Source organism: Lissotriton helveticus, chromosome 10 (assembly GCF_964261635.1).
Source record: "Lissotriton helveticus chromosome 10, aLisHel1.1, whole genome shotgun sequence".
Classification (NCBI taxonomy): domain Eukaryota; kingdom Metazoa; phylum Chordata; class Amphibia; order Caudata; family Salamandridae; genus Lissotriton; species Lissotriton helveticus.
The window spans coordinates 973,146,534-973,167,565 of NC_136071.1; the positions used below are offsets into that span (position 1 = coordinate 973,146,534).

The 21,032-nt window shown below is 47.9% G+C and overlaps 1 protein-coding gene across 1 annotated transcript in view; it reads right to left on the reverse strand.

Annotated features, from left to right (window-relative positions):
* Nucleotides 1-21,032, reverse strand: part of KRIT1 (KRIT1 ankyrin repeat containing) — a 333,886-nt gene that overhangs the window by 154,871 nt on the left and 157,983 nt on the right. The window contains exon 10 of the mRNA XM_078663641.1: nucleotides 11,470-11,577. Within this exon, the coding sequence (XP_078519767.1) occupies nucleotides 11,470-11,577 (108 nt within the window). The remainder of the gene's footprint in view (nucleotides 1-11,469; nucleotides 11,578-21,032) is intronic.

Below are 21,032 nucleotides of genomic sequence, written 5' to 3' on the forward strand. Positions count from 1 at the left end.
GCTGAAAACTGGCAAAAACAATCAACCCTGGTGCCGTGTGTCTGTATAACAGAGACTCTTGAAAGCATGAATTGGTCAGAGCCGGTCACCATTGTTTAAGAAAAGAATTCATTGTACTGCTGAAGTTTGCCCAAGTGGATTGTCCCAGTGACTGTTTTCGCAGCCATTGCACTTGCCCCATGTGTACCAAGCAGCCTGCGCCATTGAAGTGACTATTATATATAAGATGTAGAACTCGCCCACTGTGCCTGTATTGGTCTTGCTGCTGCAGCAGAAGCACGCTCTCCAAGTGTGCCCTATCTCTTGGCACCACTGAAGAAGAGAGTTGTGTGAAGACCATGGCATTGTCCAAGTGTGCCCAAACTGTCATTTTTAAAGGCTAGCCTTACAGCACTTGCCCAACTTGTACTTATGCAGACTATTCCACTATAAGTGAAGCAGCTGCCTCAAGACACTGCCCACTATGTGCCCATTAGACTGTGTGAGTTACTGAGGCACTGGCAGAAGTTTGCCTGATCTGATTCAGATGCCACTGCTGTACTGAAGCACTTTGAAGCAACTCACCTGTTGTCCCAAGACCTGCAGTTAAAGTAGACTGCATCATTGCCTTGACCCCTGGCAGGAGATATTTGCTGAACTGCTGTCCCAACAGAAAGTCCATAAGGAAGGAGGCCCAGCCATGACTGGCAGTGGCTAATCGCCAGCCAGTGTTGTTTATTTGGACCGCCCACGACAGCTTCTAGAAAGCAGTTCAGATACCTGAGGTTACCATGTCTCCCAAGCAGGAGGATCAGGTCTTAAGTGAAGCAGGCCAGACCAAGGCCTATCACCAATATAAACTATCAGTGAGATAACTGCAGAGAAACGGAGTGCTTGCTATTGCCTCCCAGATCAAAGGGGAGAGTCAAGTGATGAAGGGGCTATGTTTGGCCCAGTTTAAGCAGCCACGGTAGGGCAGACCACAGGACATCTGAGACAAAGAACCAGAGCCTGCATGGCTGTGGCCCAGTAGCCCATGTTCACCCGCAGCCCCCCAAACAAGGTTTGATACTCTCTCTTTCCATTAATACAGCAAAAAAGCCTAACTTAGCCACTTTGTAGATTTTCCAGGCATTAGGGAAAGACCGACCTCCATTTTTCTTAGGCAGCACTATTATATTAATTAACATTCTTCTCAGTGAGTTGTGAAATATTTCCCTCTAAATAAAAAATGACTGATTTGAGTGCCTGAAAAAGTATAGTAACCTTGGTACAATGCTACTGATCAAGCAAAGACCTTACAAATCCGCAAGAGAGATCATGGATCCTACAAAAGATGGATCCAGTTCCTAACATCATTTTATAATGTAGTTTGCCCTTTACAGCCATTCCTTTTCCCTAGTAACTGCGACTTCTAAAAAGTGCAAGCGCTTCCTTGCCCAGCCTATTTCAGACAGACCTTTGACATTCTCCACATTTGTATGTGCAAATTATTTTTATTTTGTTTACATTTGTTTATTAGATTTTGATAGTTTAGATACAGAGAAGCATAGGTTCATGCATAGAATACATGTTGAAATAGACTGACATTAAAGTGGCAGTAGATTGTACATTAGTGGTGATCTTCACATGTACTAGCCTCTTATCAGTGGTATTGTCCTGGGAGTACATGCATATTAGGACTCTCCACATAGTCGAGGTGTGTTAGATATGATGTTGGTGTCATTAGGAGCAGTGGTTTTCTGTTCCCAGAGTTGGGCTATATATCTACGAACCAATGTCAATACGAAATTGCTGGCCTGTATCCCTGGCTAATAACTGGGACGTTAAACTGGGGTATGGATACGGGGTCAGCGGGGAGGGGGATGAGAGGGTGTGCAGACTGAGGGGCGGGGAGCAGGTCTTTTGTCTGAGTTCATCAGGCGATCCAGCGTGTTACTGCCTTGAATGGGGAGGGAGGGGGGGAAGGTCTCCTTGGCGCCAATCTGGAATTGAGCTTCTACGCAAGAGTTGCTATGGAGTGTCCCTGGTGTGTGCGCGCATCACTTCGGTATGTCTATCAGGTGGACCTATCGGCGTGAGGGGTATTGCCTGGGTTTGGTGCGCTTCGTCTGGGTCGTCCCATGTAGTTTGTTGTCCGAATTGGTACAGTAGTTGTGCCCATTCCATGGAAATATGATGTTTGCTTGTCCCTTTCACTTCCTCATCCCAGATCGCTTCCTCTTCAGCCGCCCCCATTTCTTAACTGCTCCCACCCAGGCCTCCACTGGGGATCCCTCTGGGGCTTGCCAATGCATGGCTATTCCTCTTTTCGCCAGGAGGAGGGAGAGTGATATGAATTGGTCCTGTACTTTATACGTTTTCCGTCTTCTAATAGTATGTGCCAATAATATATTTAAAATTACTCTTTTGCATATTAACCCCGAAAAAGATATTTACAGCATCACAAAGTCCTCAGATTTCTTATCAGCAGAGAAGTGAGATTTTATAATGAGTAACTTTTTCCTTACAAAATAACAGACCACTTATGTCCTTTTTTCAACAGATATTAAGTGTCACTGAGAAGGAGAAAGAATATGCTTAGGTAATCACTATCATGGTTAATAATATACTGCAAAAACACAGCTAAAGATTGTGCAATTTCACTGGGTGATAGTTTGGAGTTAAAAACCTAGCAGTCCTTTAAGGAAGGAGGAGAACAGAATAAAAATAATCCCTAGACATTAAAGTAATGCTAACAATGTCTCCTACTTAGGTGACAACAACACCCAGATTTAAGAAGAAGTTATGCTCTCCTTGGTAAATACAATAATATAATTGCAAAACCTCTACAGGGTATATCACAAACTTTAATTCATGCATCAAAAAGCTATACATACAGAATAATAACTTGCAGCAAGTTGAAACTAGGCTGATAAGAAACGATGCTAATATAGACCCGGTTTCATTCCTGTAAGGAAAATAGAAAGAAAACAGCTACAGCTTGGGGCACCACAAGTTTATTTCTAGTGTCCCACACCGGAGTTGTTAATTTTGCTGGAAAGGTGAGAAAGCAAAGAGCGGGAAGAAGCCAGCCAGTGTATGCAATGAAGGCAATTGTCCCTTTTTATAGTGACCAGGGCTAAAAATAAGAATTCCTGTAATCATTCCCTTACGTTAAGGAATAATAAATTCGAAAAATGTTTTGCATGTTAATGACAAAGGAGCATATTGCAAGAAGTTAAAATTCGGATGTAAGAATGATCTTCTACATGCGTCCTGACGGGCAGACGAAGTGCCCCCAACTAGCAAACAGTTGGTTAATCAAACAATATTCAGTCCAATACTAAGACAAGAAGTTTGTGTTTTGCAAAGAAGAAGTTGCTAGATTCTTCAAGGGGAAGTGGTACAGACTGCAGAGAAATTAAAGTTTAAACTGGAATATCTCGGTATGTTAACGCTTTTTAGGCTCATGCTTGCTTGTAGTGCTCAAAATGAGTTGTAGAGACTGATTCCTTCCAGGTAGATTTAAAGTGAAGGTTATTGGACTTCAGCCAGCTGGTCAACTTTTGATTTTTATACTTTTAGAATATCCCTTTTTTTTCCGCCCTAGACATCCTCAAAGGGATGACGCAACTTCACATCATTTCATGATGTGGGGTTCAAATAATGAAAATGTGAGCTGTTCCATCATGGTTTTTTTTAAACATATTTTATTGAGTTTTTGCAAAGTATGGCATATAGTTAGTTACTGACAATCCATTTATTCATGTCAATACTCAGTGTTCCAGAGCACAATGTGTATATCTCCCATGGACAATAATACTTGTGTTTCCAAGCGCAGACTACACTTTTCCCTGCGATATTGCTCGGATCTGTCGTGTTTTCCAATGATATACATAAACAACCGAAAGTTTTCCCAACGTCCCCCCACGCCACAAACCCCAGTCTCTACCTGTTTATTGCATATATATATACACATATTAGCCAGTCCCGCCAGCACATTAACATAATCAGCGCATACAGAGGTACAAAATTACATGTGACCTGCAACATTCTCGTGGCATGGGCTTCTGCTCTGTGAAGTGTACAATATTTTAATCTTCTGAATCTGTGCTATGTGACCTTATCCCTTCTAACATAACTTCCCATTCGAGAGAAATTGGCGTTTTACGTAGCCCTCTAATCTCTTCTCTGCGCAATGCAGCACCTTCTGCGCCACCCCAACGCAGTATTTCTGCATACCAAGCATGCACTTCAGGGGGTTTACGTGATTTCTATCTCATGGTGATGGTCCTGATAGCCATTATTAGTGCAAGATCTATGAACCGGTATTGTACCTTGTGTTTGGATATATGAACATTGAGACCTAAAATGCATTCCTCTATTGTGTCAGCGATGACAAGGTGTGCGGCCGCCCCAGTCATTCTTCTAATCGCATCCCAGTATCTTCGAGCATTCCGATAACATGTGCAATAAGCCTGCCCCGTCTAGCATACACCTCGGGCACGAGTGTTGTGTCTGGGGAAACATCTTATCCAGCCTGGTCGGCGTTGGGTACGCACGATGTAGGACCATTGTCTGGATAAAATTGAACTCGGCGTTCCTTGAGACTTTCCGAGGGTGCTCAAGTACTATTGACCATTATTTGTCCGTCAGTTCTTTGCCTATGTCTACCTCCCAAATAGCCTTCAGCACATTTAAGGATGCTCTTGTGTGGGAGCTAATACCAGCGTATAACCATCTAATCAGGTGTCGCCCTCTTCCCATGTAGTATACCATTTTGACCAATTTGTTATCGGGGTGCCCTCCTCTGCGGGGCCCAGTGCGTTTTTATGTGCCGACTCAATGCTGCGTGTCTTAGATATAGTTGTGCAGGGGCACAGGTCTAATTTATGAAAGTATCATGATCCAGCAGCGTCTCCTCTCCAAATAAGTCCGCCACTGTACTAATACCCACCTCCAACCAGGGTGTCAGTTTGCGTTTAGTGAGCCTACCGCTAGCCAATGGGATACCTAATAGCGGTATGTTGCCTGCGTACGCATGGGGTGTATCTGTGTACTGTAGCGTCTCTTTCCAGCATCTCAATGCAGTCTGCAATAAGGGGGGGAGGTCAGTCGGAGTTCTATTGCCCGGCAGGAGCAAGGCATGCAATGCTCCGTAGTCAATATCCGTGTAGTCTATTTCCTGCAAATTACGTCCCGCCGTCCAGTATGACAACCATTGTAATTGACAGGTGTAATAGTAAGCTCGAAAGTCCGGTACTCCCAGGCCTCTCGTCCGGGTACCCACTTGTAACTTTTTAAGACTGATGCGTCTTCTGCCCTTTCCCCAAATAAGGTCTGTGACCAGAGTGTTCAGTAATTTAAAAGTAGCCTGTGGCACCAGCAGCGGCAAATTCGTAAAATAATATAGTAGTCTTGGTAAGACAACCATTTTTGCAATTGCTGCTCTCCCTGTGATAGATAATGGCACTGCTGTCCAAAAAGTGACACTAGACCGTAAAGCTCTAATTGCTCTATTTAAGTTGCCTTCTAGCATATCCTAATGCATTCTGTATATTTGGAGGCCCAAATACCTAAACGTGGACTGTGTGACTTGAATTCTGGTACCCCCGACTTCTATGTCAGTAATGCCCCCCTGGTCCGTGAAGAAAAATGCATGCGTTTTGGTAGTGTTTAGAGCCAGGCCCGATAGGAGTGCGAAATGTCGATATGTCTCGAATAATGGGGTCAGTGGCCTGCGGAGATCATATATGTACATAAGAATCTCGTCAGCATATGCCGAAAATAAGTGGGTCGTATTCCCTAGCCGTATTCCCCAGTCTAGAAAGTCCTGTCTTAGCTTTATGGCTAACGGCTCTAGCGCCAGAATAAAAATGAGGGGCGATAAGGGGCATCCCTGTCTGGTCCCTTTATGTATGGTGTATTCCTACTGAATGTGTCCTCCCTTTCTAGTGCGTGCCGTTGGGGCCTTATATAGCAATCGTAGCCATGTCATGTACTCTTCCGGTAGCCCGAATTTTGAAAGTGCCTGAAACATGTATCCCCAGGTAATTGAGTCGAATGCTTGCCGGAGGTCCAGCGAGACACAGCCCGCATGTGGGTAGCGTTTCGGAGCCTCTGTCATCAGGTAGTGTAGTTTCCTAATGTTGAGTGAGGTACTGCATGCCGGTCGGAATCCGGTTTGATCTATATGAACCAATTTCGATAAATGTGGAAGTAGTCTGTTAGCCAACACTATACTCAATATTTTGAATTCAGTGGGTAACAGCAATAGTGGCCAGTAGTTAGCCATGTCAGTATGGTCTCTTTCCGGCTTTGGCAGTGATATGACCAGGGCTTGTGCTGTTGTGATGGATAGAGAGCCCTTCTCCCATATTGTTTTGTATAGCTCCACTAGTTGGGGCACTAGAGCCTCGGCATACGTGTCGTAAAATTCAATGGGGAGTCCATCCATGCCATGGGTTTTATTGCGCTGTAGTCCCCTCATAGCAACCTTAATCTCATGTGGTGTGATGTGTCCTGTAAGGCCTTTCCGGACCGATGTTGGTACTTCTGGGAATGTTAAGGTGGACAGAAAAGCTTTAGTTTGTTCCCTAGTGCAGAGTCAGACGCCCCGTATAATTAGTCTCTAAATGCAGCATTAATATCTCCTTGGCTAGACACTATATCCCATTAATCCGAGCAACTAGTGCTCCCGCTTTGTCTGCCTCACTATGCGCACGTTGCGTATATGCCGCGTAGTCGATGGCCCTTAGCGACTCTAATAATTCAGGGTATCAAATTCGTGCCTCCTGAAGCAGGGCCCTTTTGCTCTGATTTATTTACCGCTTCTTGCTCCAGCCTACCCATTCTCTCTTCAACATCCAATAGAGACTTATGTAGTTCCTGTCGTGCCCCCACTGTCATACTAATTGCTTTCCCCCTTATTACTGCCTTAAAGGCGTCCCATTCCACCAATTTACTTGTGGCCGTGTTGCTGTTTTCTGTAAAATAATGTACGATAGTGTCAGAGAGGGCACCACAAAATATCTGGTCTTCAAGGAGCTGCGGCCAGAGGCGCCATGTTGGGACCGGTGTGGGCACCCTGCCCCATGTGATGATTATCTCTAGTGGATTGTGATCCGAGAAAGTCTTGGGCAGATATGTGGACTGGAGCCACTGCATGGCTATCCTGTCAGAGCAGAACACTGTCTATTCTAGTGTGAAGATCATGCACCGCAGAGTAGCAAGAGTATTCCCTATGTGCTGGATGTCTTAGGCGCCACACGACACGCAACCCCCATCCGTCAGCCCATCTTTCTAGTGCTTCGGCCTGTTTGAGTACACCGGCGCCATGTAGAGGTGGGTGTGATCTGTCCAAGGACACATCCAACACTACGTTGCAGTCTCCCCCACTATCCATGGGTGTGCCTCCCAACCTGCCAATGCCCCACTCACTACATCCCAGTATTTATCCTGATCATAGTTAGGGGCATATATATTGCCCAGTGCCACCAATTGACCATCTAATGTCCCTTTTACTAATACATACCTGCCTAGTTTATCAATTCTCTGTTCCTGTGCCACAAAAGGTACTCCATGTCGTATCCAGATTGTGCCCCCCCCCTTGCATAGTTAGAGTAAAGGGTGGAGAAGACCTGTCCCCTCCATTTCTTTCGGAGTTTTACAACTTCTTTCCACCATGTGCGATTCCTGTAGATACACTATCTGTGCCTTACGGCGCTGTAGGTGTGCATGTATCCTGTGGCGTTTTTGTATTGTGCCCATACCCCGTATGTTCCAAGTTATAACTGTGTATTTTCCCAATGTATGCATATTAAATAACTAAGCAGTGTGTCACACGGGCTGGCTAGCAAAACAGTAACAGCAGACAATTTGAGACCGCCCCCCTCCCCACCTTCCCAATACTCGGTCCGGTCATTGAACTATACCGGACCACAAAAAATGCTAACATAACCAATAAAAACATAATAATCATAAAAAGAGCCTTCGCCTTACGGGGGACCGCGCCAGCGCTTTGCATGTGGGTGGTACGAGTTACTTCTATAACGTTAAAGCTACAACGGCATCCTGGGCCCTAGTACCATTTTGCCTACCACTATGCAGTTAATAATGCCTTCAATGAATCAAACATTAGTTACACATTACAATTACAAGGAGGAAGAAAGATACTTGCACGAGTCCATTTAGCCAAATAAATCGTTAATCATTTGCGGGGTGGCCGAAAGGAACAGAGCCACACTGCCTCTAGAGTCCGACTCTCGTGGTGTGCCATCCTCCGAGGAGGATTTAACGTCCAACCTGGGAGTGTTCGTGAAGGTGGCCGTAGCGACGATTGCTTGGGATTTGTTTTGTCGTATCTGTTGTGGTGTGACAAATTTCCGCGCCGGAGTACGACGCGGTCTCCTCCCCCCACGATCCGCTGCAGTGCCGATAGTAGACTGGTTCCTGTCTTTGGCCTGTGTGGGAGTAGCTGCAGCATTGGTCAATTCAATCACCTCTAGCCAGCCCTCGACGTCTCCGGGACTTTCGAAGAAGTACGTTTTCTACTCGTACATTAGTTTTAGACGTGCAGGAAAAAGTAAGGCATATTTCAGTTCCAAATCCCGCAGTCTTTGTTTTACAGCCATAAAGGAGGACCGCCGTCGCTGTACTAGCATTGTGTAATCCGGGTATAACGAGATTTGCGCATTCTCAAAGCTTATTGGGGCCAGTACCCTGGCTTTCTGTAGGAGAATGTCCCTATCCCGAAAGTTCAACAGTTTGAGGATAAGTGGCCGCGGCAGGGCCCCGGGATTCGGGCGTCCCATTGGTATCAGGTGCGCGCGCTCTATACAATATTGCTCAGAGAGGCCCTCCGTCGTGATGTGTTCTCGAAGCCATTGCTCCATATAGCGTGGTGCATCAGTTCCTTCGCTTTTCTCTGGCATATCAATCACGCGTATGTTATTTCTTCACGCCCGGCCCTCCGCATCCTCTACAAGGTCAAGCAAAGTGGCCACTTGCGTTTGTAATTGTTTCACGTCAATTTCGATCGGTTTCCTGCTTCGGCACCACTTCGGCTAGCGTCGTCGTATGGTCTTTCACCCTGTCCGATGTCTTCGCATGGTCTGCGCGGAGCAGGTCTAGGCCGGTAGTGAGGGCTCCAATCTGGAGCTCTATCGCCTTCCTGGAATCACGTACCTCTTGCAGGATAAGGTCGAGTTGGTCTACTGGTGCCGCAACAGCCGTAGGCGGGATGCAGCTGGTTGCAAGTGCGCTGTCCGCATGATCTGCTTTTTCCAGCGTGGAGTTTGTGCCACTGTGGGACTGTTGCTTTGTCTTACTGCGCCCCATTGTCCGTGGTTTGGGAAGTGTCAGGTAAGCTCACCGTCCTCCCAGGTGTATACAGCCCTGGCGCCTCGAAGAGCTCAGCTCTAGCTATTGCGTGTTCAGTAGGTACCCTTGTCGTTCGTTCAACTTTAGGCGCCGGGGAGTGGCCTCGGGCAGATCATATAGTCAACCACAGTGCTGCGCCACAGTTCGGAAATGGCGCCTCCCTCCCCCTCCAGCTGGTATCTTTTAATAGCTTCCTGGGCTCAGAACCCCCCACTGCTTAGGTCCGTTAATGAGCTGCCTCCACAGATCCAGGTGTTATAGCAAGGGATCAAAGATCCTGGCCCTGCATTTTGGTTCAGTTCAGGTTACAGGCCACAGGCATGTCAGGGCTAGTTAGTAGCCACCTCAATGGCTCCAGCCCCCTTGCATTCGGAGCTCGTGTTGCCCAAGAAATCTTATGGGGTTCTCTCACCTCTTATGTGCCAGGTTCCAGGCCCAGCATCGGGGGACCGCCCCCACTGCTGCTAGCATCTTCTCGTCGCCCCAGCCGGGGGGGGAACCAATAAAGTTGTGAAGTGTAGGGCGTAGGCTCACCACTGCACAGGGCTCAGCCGCCTCCCCGGGCTTGAGGAGGACATCGGCGCCGGCATCGGCAAAACAGTCCGAGGTCGGAAGGTGGCCCCAGGGCTCAGCCGCCTCCCCGGGCTTGAGGAGGACATCGGCGCCGGCATCGGCAAAACAGTCCGAGGTCGGAAGGGGGCCCCGGAGCTGAAGGTGCTCCTCAGCCACTCTTCGACTCGTCCCAAACAGAAGGATCAGGGGCAGACCATCTCCGCATATATGCTTCCGCGTCCCGGGACCCCGGAATGCCACAACGGAGGGAGAGGGCGGGGGCAGGATACTGAGACCTCACCGCCACTTTGGTGTCTCCTCCCTCGCCGGTCGTCACGTAGGGTCCCTCATTCGCATCGGCGACACTCGCGGGTCGATATCTGCTCAGCCTCCACCGCACTGTGATCGAGCGCCAGTCCGCTTGTAGATCGCAGCCACACCTCCTCGCCGCAGCTCCGCAGCTTGTACTAGCTCGCCTCTACGCTCTTCTGTGCAGCAGAAAAATGGCGTGTCCCGGAGGCGACGGCTCCGGGCCCTCACCCCTGAGCTCCGACCCTCGGCAGCGTACCGTGTCTTCAGTGGTATTGCCGGGTCCCGCTACCTCCCTGGTGGTCTGGGAGTCGGCTACGACCTTAAATATGTGGTTTTGGCAGGATTATTGCAGGATAATGGCGGCCCAGGTCCGGAGCTCGTCGATCAGATGACTGCCATGTTCAGCGCGTAGCCATGCCCCCCCTGTTCCGTCATGCTTTTCGACATATCGCAGTGTTTTTATAGCTTTTGTGCACAAAATAAAGCTATGTGCAGCTGTTTTGTCAGAGAATCAGCATATGAAACGAATGAAACAAAATACATTACCATCACAGCTCTTCTTTTTCGTCCTTGAAGAAAAGCACTGGCATATTCCACATTCTGTGACATCACAGTCCAGATGCAGGCAATGCACACACTCTGTATGGGGGTTATCCTTCGAGATGTTGCTTGTGCCACACAATCCACACGCCTTCAATAAAGCCTTCTTTTAGGTTCAGTTTGAAAATACAAAAAAAGCACTGTACAAGTTCCCAGACACGAGCCTGTACTGGAGAGAGAACTACTGGAGTGCTCTCCAGAATCATTGTGTGCAGGAAGAAGCTGAAAAAGGTGAGGCTCTAGAGAGAGGCATCACTAGAAGCCAGTGACGTAACTAGAAGCTCAAACAGACCTTTCAAGGAATTTTTGCATAAAGGAGGATTCCCAGTTTGCCATGGGGATGGGGAAGATTCCAGTTATCATATTAAAATTCAATGCAGGGGAAATCTATTACCACATGAACTATTACAATGACTGTAAAAGATTTGACATTTGATAAATAGGGGCCACTATGCCTGAATAGTAAAATGGTTGCCAGGCCTTCAGACTTCCACCTGAACACTCCAAACCAATAAACAGATGCTATTTAACCCTGGTTACCTCTTTCAAGTTTTTCTTCAACAATATGTTTAGTTGAGGAAGTGTGCAGTGGGCTACAGCCAGGCGGAAACAGAGCTTGGTGTATGCTCTGAGCACACAGAATGCTGAATATAGATAACTTACAGGTTTGTTCATACTCTCCTTCAAAAGCTTTACAGTTCCTTCCCACTCATTTTGTTTGTTTTCTTCACATATGTTTAAGGGAGATCTTCCTTGTTGGTCAGTAATGTGCTGCAATGATAAATATTCTTGTGTTAGATTGGTTTTTACATGATTACTATATAACAGTATATGTCACTGAATATATATGATACATTCAACTTTGCATTATATAACATATGTTGTTCAAAGGTCCACAAAAATGTATCTTCCATGTCACACATAGGCCAGGGTGTTTCTGAGGGGGTGTACAAGATTAACTGAAATGCTCCCTAGCCAGCAAAAAAAGCAAGCAGTATAACTTTTCTCCCGTATAACCTTGCCGACAAGGGGAACACAATGTTTAAAGATTACAAATGTGTTTATTTATTATTCTTTCTCCATATACTTGCCTTGATAGATAATCGATCTGCTATGAAAATTGAAGAAAACAATAAACAGAAACAAACAGGAGGGCCTATATGAAAATAGGTGTTGAAAAGTCTAATGAACAAAAAAAAAACTAAAATAAGCAAAGGGGCACGTTTTTAATTTTATGGTCAAAATGGCAGAACAAAGGGGAGAGTAGGCAACTGTCAATAGGCATAAGTAATAGACTTTGAAGATGTGAGGAAATGTGTTGGGCTCCTGACATATACGCCATGTAGTAAAGCATCCCAGTATATACAGAAAAAAAGGTTTAAAGACTGACTTACCAGATCCCTATACTAGTCTGGTAAATCCCTCGCCTGAACAGTCTTTTCTTTTCTGCCTCCTGCTTTACAGACTGGCTCCCCAAGACATCTTGAAAGCCTCCATTTTCATTAAAAAAACTAAAATTCTTTCAGTTCTGCAACTATTTTTCTGCACACATTGGACTCTGTTCTTTGCTCTCCTGCTTCGTTTTTTTAAGCATCTTTACCCTGTTTCCAAGAAGCAACACGCATTTGCAATGCAATAGGATGTATTGCAAATGCTAGTTGATTCTGTTTTTAGTAAAAGACAACTGTCTAAATAGGCATAAATGTGAAATTAAATAATAAGCAAGTGCCCTTAAGCTGCATATTAATTTGCTTTGGGTATTTGAAGTAGCTTGTGGCTAGCTCCAAGGATAAGCTGGAGGCTTTAAGAAAAACCTTCACAGCATCTGAATCATGAGGTTCTACGCGGAACTGCATTGTGTTTCTGTGAAATCCTATTACAGAAACCAGGATGTGATGAGGGGCGCGAGCATAGAGGTAAAAAGGGCGAGGGGACAAAATACACGTACGTTACACTGCACATTTGTCCATTACAATGATTTCAATTCGAGAGCACTTCTCTGCCTGCTTGTACTGCTATACAACTGAAGTAAAATAAATATGTCATGTGTATCTCAAAAGCATGGTGTTACATACCTTACAATGGTAATTGAAATGTGGTGTGTAAAGAAAGACATTCACGTTCTCTGCTATTTACATGTTTAATCCGATCTTTTGGAATGCGGGTGAGGGAGCTCCAATTCAATCTTTCAGTATGCAGGTGTGGGTGCTCTGATTAAATCTTTTAGAATGCAGGTGTTTGGGCTGTATTGACCTGGTGCCCATGACTTGTTGGATTGCATTCAGGTTGTTCGATTACATTTACAGTGGTTAATCCGCCATGTACTATCCCAAAAAAACGGTAACATACATCTCATATTTCTCCTTGTTTCTTTCTCTTTGTTACTCCTGGCACCAGTACCTGGTAGTAAGCCAATGCTTTCTCTTTCCTCGCAGATATTCGTCTGAGTACCCCATGTAAGTGAGTTTTGACACCTCAAACTGAGGGGCTTATTTACGAGGTGTTTTTGCGTCCCTCTTGCGTGGTGCAAGGTGGTGCAAGAGTGACTAGCCTTAAGTCCGGTTTATTAATCCATTTAAGAACACTTTGCGTGGTCCTTTGTGGCTACATAAATCTAGAGTAAAGCAGCGCAGCACAAATCGCTGCCTTGCCTTACTCTGCCCTGGTAAGGCTTTCCATGGGTGTTGCGTGGGTGTTCCCACGCAACGCCCATGTTTTTTTTTACTCATTCCCAGATTTACTAGCACTGCTAGTCCTGGTAATGTGCCAAAAAGTACGCCTTCTCAGGAGAAGCCTAACAAGGAGAAAAATATTTTTCTTTGTTATTTCCTCTTTCTGTATGTTTTGCATTCTGAGGCAACAAATGAGAAAAATGCCTCTCAGGATTGTTTTTGTGCAGGAAGGTGTTCCTTCCTGCACAAAAACAATCCAACATGCAATGCAGGCACTAGGCTGCCAAAAGTGCACCAGCGCAGGGGGAAAAGGCAGGAATCGCGCATTCTTGCCTTTTCCCTGTCATGGAGCACAGCAAAGTGACTTGCAGGGCTGCACTGCGTGACAACTTTGTAAATAGGTCCGAGTGTTTATTGCTTCTTCTTTACGTGCATCTCAAAAGTATGAATGTCTCAATTAGCTACTAACAGGGTGAACTGGCCATTCTAGCACTCTTGCTATTTTCCTAGTGGGCTGCAGCCTAGGGGGATGCATTCAGAGCAGGATGGGCCACCATGACCCTGAAACAAAACGCCCATAAACTTGTACTATTCACGGCCTTCTGCAGTGTTGTGCTACTTTCAGCATTGTTTGCCATTGCTGATTTTCATTTCCATTCCAGGCCTGTAGCCCTCGATACTAGCTGCAGATACTTCACCCTTGGTAATACTCGTGTATCGTGTCCCCCAGGTAACCATGCTGCGTTATCATCGGTTATAAAGATTTAATCTCAATTTTTTTCCCCTCTCCACACCTTTGGAGAAAAGCCAAATGCCAGTATCGCACTGTGTATAAAAATAGGGTAATTACAAAGCGTGCATTCTAAATTTTAAGAGCATAATTCCTTAATCTGCCACGTGCTACTTTAGAACAGCATGTCTAGGAGGCGGACAATAGCATGTCACAGGTCGTCAAACAGTACTATATTGAATATGTTTCTTACCAGTATGCATCTGTTCTTGGCATGTAGGGCTGCTGACATTCATATCTATAGCATAGATCGCCGCCTAGTGTTGGGTCCGGATGATTGCACATTGTTGTCCTGGAAGAGTCTTCGAAGTATCACGAGATAGGTGGCTCCTCCCCTGGACTACAGTGCGCATGGGCATCGACTCCATCCCCAGATTGTTTTTAGCCATTGTGGCGAAGATGGAGTGTAACAGTGTGAGCGATGACCATGCTAAGAATAAGTGTAAATTCTGCAGCCGCTACAGGCGCCGGGGACGAGGGCGGGCGATATGAATGTCAGCAGCCCTACATGCCAAGAACAGATGCATACTGGTAAGTAGCATATTCAGTTCGAGGCATGTGGGCTGCTGAATTCATACGCGTGCATTGTGAACGCAATACCGGCAACCCCCGGATGCCGCATAGATCATTCGGCTTCCTACCTTAGAGTATTGCAATTTTAAACTAACGGTTCCCTCCCGCGACACCGTTCAAGCTGCGCTCCAACCCTACAGCCCTTGTCGCAGCGTGGGGTATCATCACGAGGTACTGTCCTCTACCTCATCCTCACCACTCACCCGTCAAGTACCTATAATCCTTCATAGGCTCCAAAACTGGAAGCCCTTCCACCTGTGGTCTTGTACACGACCCTGCCCTTCAACTATATCAGCCGTGAGGCTTTTAAATTCGGGCAAGCATCGAATGTCCTGATGATGATCCACAATCTTAGATGGATCGAAACGCCGTCGACTAATTGTGTAGTCTAAACACTAGTTCACAATCGTGTGCAAAAATTATGTTTTTTCTACATATGTGAAGCAAATAGACTGTAAAAATTTCACATTTTGCTCCTTCATTTTCCAAATGCCTGAAAATATCTAGTTAATTGTAGTGTGTATTGTTTGTCTAGCCTTGTGGATACAGGACTGTGTCCCACTGCTCAATTGTTGGTTCGAGTATTCTGACTTATTCTTGTTATTAAATAAATTGCGAGGTCCGGCTGGACTTCTTGTTTATTATAGTGCACATTGGAGCCTATAATTATTCTTAAGGTTATTCTTTCTGGTCAAGGACCATTGTTGTTTACTTGAATTCATATCTATAGCATAGAATAAATAGCAGTCCCTCCATTAACGGCGACCGCCTGTGCCAGCTGCAGATGTCTGAAAAAGTGTCTTTAGAACAGCCTGCCCTACAGCTGCTTGCTGCTTGGAGTGCACATCTACACAGTAGTGTTTAGTAAATGTGTGTGGGGTAGACCATGTGGCTGCTCTACAAATGTCTTCCAAAGGGATATTACCAAGGAAAGCCATGGAGGCCCCCAACTTGCGGGTGGAGTGGGCTCTAGGGGGGACCGTTAAAGTGCGCTTAGCCTTGTGATAGCAAATTTGAATACACTTAACGATCCACCTGGCTATCCCTGCCTTGGAAATGGGGTTGCCTTTGTGCTGGGCTGAAAAGGCAACAAAGAGTTGTTGTGTCTTCCTAAAATCCTTTGTCCTATCGATGTAGTACATCAAAGCTCGTTTGACATCAAGAGTGTGGAGCATACTTTCTGCCACTGTCTCCGGGTTTTGAAAGAACGCGGGCAGCTCAATGGTCTGATTGACATGGAACTGCGAAACCACTTTAGGAAGAAATTTAGGGTTAGTGCGCAGCACCACCCTGTTGGAGTGAATCTGTATGAATGGCTCTTGTCCAGTGAGTGCCTGCAGCTCACTAACACGTCTCAGAGACGTAATGGCAATGAGAAACGCCACTTTCCATGTTAAGAACTGAATCTCACAGGAATGCAGAGGCTCAAAAGGTGGGCCCATCAACCTGGTGAGGACCACATTGAGGTTCCATACAGGAGCTGGAGGGGTCCTGGGAGGGATGACCCGTTTAAGCCCTTCTAGGAAGGCTTTGATGGCAGGCACTCTGAAAACGGAGAGGTGCTGCCTGTTTTGGAGATAAGCCGCTATGGCGGATAAGTGTATCCGAATGGAAGCATATGCTAGATTGCATTTGTAAAGATGTAACAAATAACAGATGATGTTGGGAATGGATGCATCTAGCGGGTTGATGTTGTGTTCAGTACAGTAAATGGCAAACCGCTTCCATTTTGCTGCATAGCAGGCCCTGGTGGTGGGCTTTCTAGCCTCCCGTATTATATCCATGCATTCAGGAGGCAAGTCAAGGTAGCCAAACTCTAAGACTTCAGGAGCCAGATCGCCAGGTTGAGCTGTTGCGGGTCTGGATGCTGAATGTCGCCACGGCTCTGCGTCAAAAGCCTGGGTGTGAGGTGCAGCCTTTGATGCGGTACCACGGAGAGTTCTAGAAACGTGGTGTACCATGGTTGGCGTGCCCACGTTGGAGCAACCAAGATGAGTGTAATCGAGTGTTGCTTTAGCTTTCGTGCCACCAGCGGTATGAGAGGTGCTGGGGGAAAAGCGTACGCAAATCTGCCTGACCAGTTCATCCATATCGCATTGCCCTGCGACTGTGGGTGAGGGAACCTGGCGGCAAAGCTTTGGCATTTTGCGTTTTCCCTTGTGGCAAACAGGTCTATCTCTGGATGACCCCACTGCTGGAAGTACGGGCGGAGTACTGATGGATGTATCTCCCACTCGTGCATCTGGTGGCTGTACCTGCTGAGCAGATCCGCCATCTGATTGTCCTTGCCCAGGAGGTGTTCCGCCATGAGGAAGATGTTCCTCTGAATGGCCCACTTCCATATGCTCTGAGCCAGATGAGACAACTGCGGAGAGTGCGTACCTCCCTGCTTTTGAATGTAGTACATGGCCGTCATCTTGTCCGGATCAACACGACTTTGTTGCACATATGTACTTTGAATGCCTTCAATGCCATGAAGATTGCCATCAGTTCTAGGTAGTTGATGTGCATACTCTTCTGCTGCGTTGTCCATAGTCCCTGCACTGTGTAGTGGAGCACATGAGCTCCCCATCCCCGGAGAGATGCGTCTGTCATCAGGATAATCTGTGGTACAGGCTCTTGGAACTGTTGTGTGGATTCCACCAATGCAGAGAGCTGTATGCCCGACCGGTCACCAACACTAGGTCGCTCAACTGTCCCTGAGCCTGAGTCCACTGATGAGCCAAGCATTCTTGGAGCGGACGCATATGTAGTCTCGCGTGCGGGACTATGAAGATGCAGGAGGCCATCATGCCTATCAACTGCATGAACACTCTTGCGGGAAGCGAGTGTTGCGGTTTGAACTTCCGGATCAGCGACTGAATGCTGTCGATCCTCACAGAAGTTGGCTGAGCCGTGGCTGCCAGAGTATTGATCGTGGCACCCAGATATTGCCGCACATGGGCCGGTTGAAGGTGCGACTTGGGATAATTTAGAGAGAATCCCAGATCGTGAAGGAGGTGAATGGTGTGGGACATGTTGGCGGCGCACTGCTGGGCAGTCGTCCAGATAAGGGTAAACGTGAACGTTCTGCCTCCTGAGGTGCGCAGCTACTGTCGCCAGACATTTCGTGAACACCCTGGGTGCTGTGGTCACCCCGAAAGGCAGGACCTTGAACTGATAATGCCGACCCTGAATAGTGAACCGGAGGTATTTTCTGTGTGATGGATGCAGTGGAATGTGGAAATAGGCATCCCTGAGATCCAAGGTTGCGAGGAAGTCTCCCTGATTGAGCAACGGGAGAACCTGCTGCAGTGTGAGCATATGAAAGTGTTCTGATAGAATGTACTGGTTCAGGGGTCTGAGGTCCGGTATGGATCTGAGGGATCCGTCCTTTTTTGGGATTAAGAAGTACAGGGAGTACACTCCCGTGCCTTCTTCCTCCACCGGCACGAGCTCGATTGCCCCTTTTTGCAGCATGACGAGTACCTCCTGCTGCAATAAGTGCAAATGCTCTGTGGACATAGGACGGTGGTGTGGTGGCATGTTGGGTGGAGTGGATGTTAACTCCAAACAATAATCGAACTGGATACATTTCCTGACCCACCTGTCTGTGGTGATGGATTTCCAGACGGGCAGGAACTGCTGGAGTCTCCCCCCGACAGGTGTAGTATGGTCGGGGGGCAGCGACAGGGAGTCACTGTTTGTTGGTGGCGGAGGAGCGGGAGTTGTTGTTTCCACGACCTCTGCCCTTGGTGCTGTTGCCCCGATAGCCGCCTCTACTCTGCTTGGTGTAAGAGGACTGCGCCCCACCTTTATTGTATTGCGTTTGCTGGGACATCTGGCCTCTGGAAACACCTCTATTGCCTGAGCGACTAAAAGTGCTGCCCCGAAACTGCTGGGACTGGAGAGCCCCCATGGATATAGCAGTTTCGGTATCCTTTTTTATCTTTTCTAAGGTTGTATCCACCTCAGGACCAAATAACCTATCGGGGTTTACGGGCTGATTGAGGATGGTAGTTTGTATCTCCGGCTTGAAACCGGAGATCCTGAGCCAGGCCTGACGTCTCAACATGACACTGGTGTTAATGGCTCTGGCCGCGGTGTCCGCCACGTCCAGTGCACACTTAATGGAAGCGTTGGAGATAAGCTTCCCTTCCTGAATAAGCATCTCAGCTGCCTCTTTATACTGATCTGGAAGATGTTGCAACAGGGTCTCTAGTGTGTCATAGTGCGCCCTGTCATATCTGGCTAGTAGCGCCTGAGTGTTAGAGATACGCCAGATATTGGCCGCTTGAGCCGCCACCCTCTTCCCTGATGCCTCCAGCACTTTAGATTCCTTGTCGGGGGGAGGAGCATCACCAGTGGTTTGTGAGTTCGCCCTCTTTCGGGCATTAGAGACGACCAGAGAGTCCAATGGCAACTGGCCTCTGATGTAGGTGGGGTTGCCAGGCGCCGGCCTATATTTTTTTTCAATCCTAGGGTTGACCACCCTGGCCCGTGTGGGTTCCTTAAAAATGTCTGCAGCATGTTTCAGAACCCCCTTCAGCATGGGGAGAGTCTTGACAGTCTTTTCTGCAGTGGAAAAGGTATCAAAAAGGAAGTCCACTTCGATAGGGTCAGTGTGGAGGTCAACGTCGTGGTTTTTAGCCGCCCTCTCAATGAGAGCATTAAATGTAGCTGAATCCTCGGTATGAGAGGTCTTGACAGCGTACACTTGAGGGTCCTGGGCAGTGTGCTGGTCCCCTGGGTCACCTGCAACTGTCCATGAGTCGTTGTGATCCTCAGGATCAGTGTTGGCAGGAAAGCCATACTCCTCGTCATCACCATCCCCACCCTCCACATCCGAATAAGTGGGTGAGGGTGTAGCCACTCGTGGAGTCGGTGTAGCAAGAGGCTCCACCAGAACAGGGGATTCCGCAGCAGGCTTCTTGCGCTTCAAAGGAATCGTGTAGGACTCCAAAGGCTGGGTTGCCGTGATCTTCCCCTTGTAGAGGGTGAATTTCCCAGTGTCGGCGTCGATATAGTGTTCCGACTGCTCCTCCACCGAGGGTTGTCGAGGTTTCAAGCTTCCAAGCGGCTGCGAAGGCTTCTGCGCCGTGGACACTGGTACGGGCGCTTCGGTGACCGTCCGTGGAGCGAAGGCCTTTGGTGCTACCTTTGGCGGCAACGTAAACAGGAGTGGCGCCGAAGACTTTGGCATCGTGGCAGCTGGCTTCGCGGCGGAAGCATCCTTCGGTGCGGACGGGGAAGCCTTGTTCTTGAGGCGTTGAAGAGAATCCGACACCTGCTTCGTAAAGGAAGCGGACGGTTTCGTCGATCCGACAGACGTCTTCGGTCCACCAGCGAGTGAAGACTCGAGCGTCGATGCCTGACGTTTAGCAGGTACCGGATCAGCCCGTTTTTGCGCGCTGTGTCCCCCTGTCGGTCCGACGGCCTTCAGCGTCGACGGCTTCGCGCCGGCGGCCGTGACGACGGGGTGCGGGGCCCCAGTCTTCGGTTCGACGCCCTTAGCCGATTTTGGGCCGACGGCCCTGACCGACTTCGACTCGGCGCCCTTGACCAACTTCGGTTCGGCGCCCTTGGCCGACTTCCCCGGGTCGACAGCCTTATTCGGCTTCGGCTGCCCCGACGTGTCCGAAGACGAGGAGGCGGCCGGGGGGGCAGACGTCTTCAGTTTCGATGGCGTCTCAATTACTTTCGCTTTCGTCGACACCGAAGGTTTCGGTTTCATTTTCACCAACGTCGGCTCCGCAGAAGTGTCCGTAGCCGGGCCCATAGGCGAGGCCGTGGATCTGGGTGGAAGGTCTTGGGTAAGGCCGCGTGGCGATCCCTCGACCTGAGCCGTAGTAATTGTTCGTTCGGGGCCTAGCTCTTCACACGAGCTATCTTCCGTGGCCCCGTAGGCCTCATTGTCGTCTCCTACCTCGTCGACGACTTCTGCTGCCTCTACCACCTCGACGTCTGCGTCGTATCCATAGTCGATCTCCTCCGTTGGAGGGGAAACTTGCAGATGAACCTCTTGCTCGTCTGCTTCTTCTCTGTCAAAGATGTCCGCCGGGGCCGACTGCCGGGCCTCCTGGCGCGCCATGCGCCGAAGTCGAATCGTCTTCTTTGATCGAAACCTGGAACAAGCCATACAGTTGGCTTCATCGTTGTCCGGCGACAGGCACTTGTTGCACACAGGGTGGACGTCGATGTGCGGGTACTTA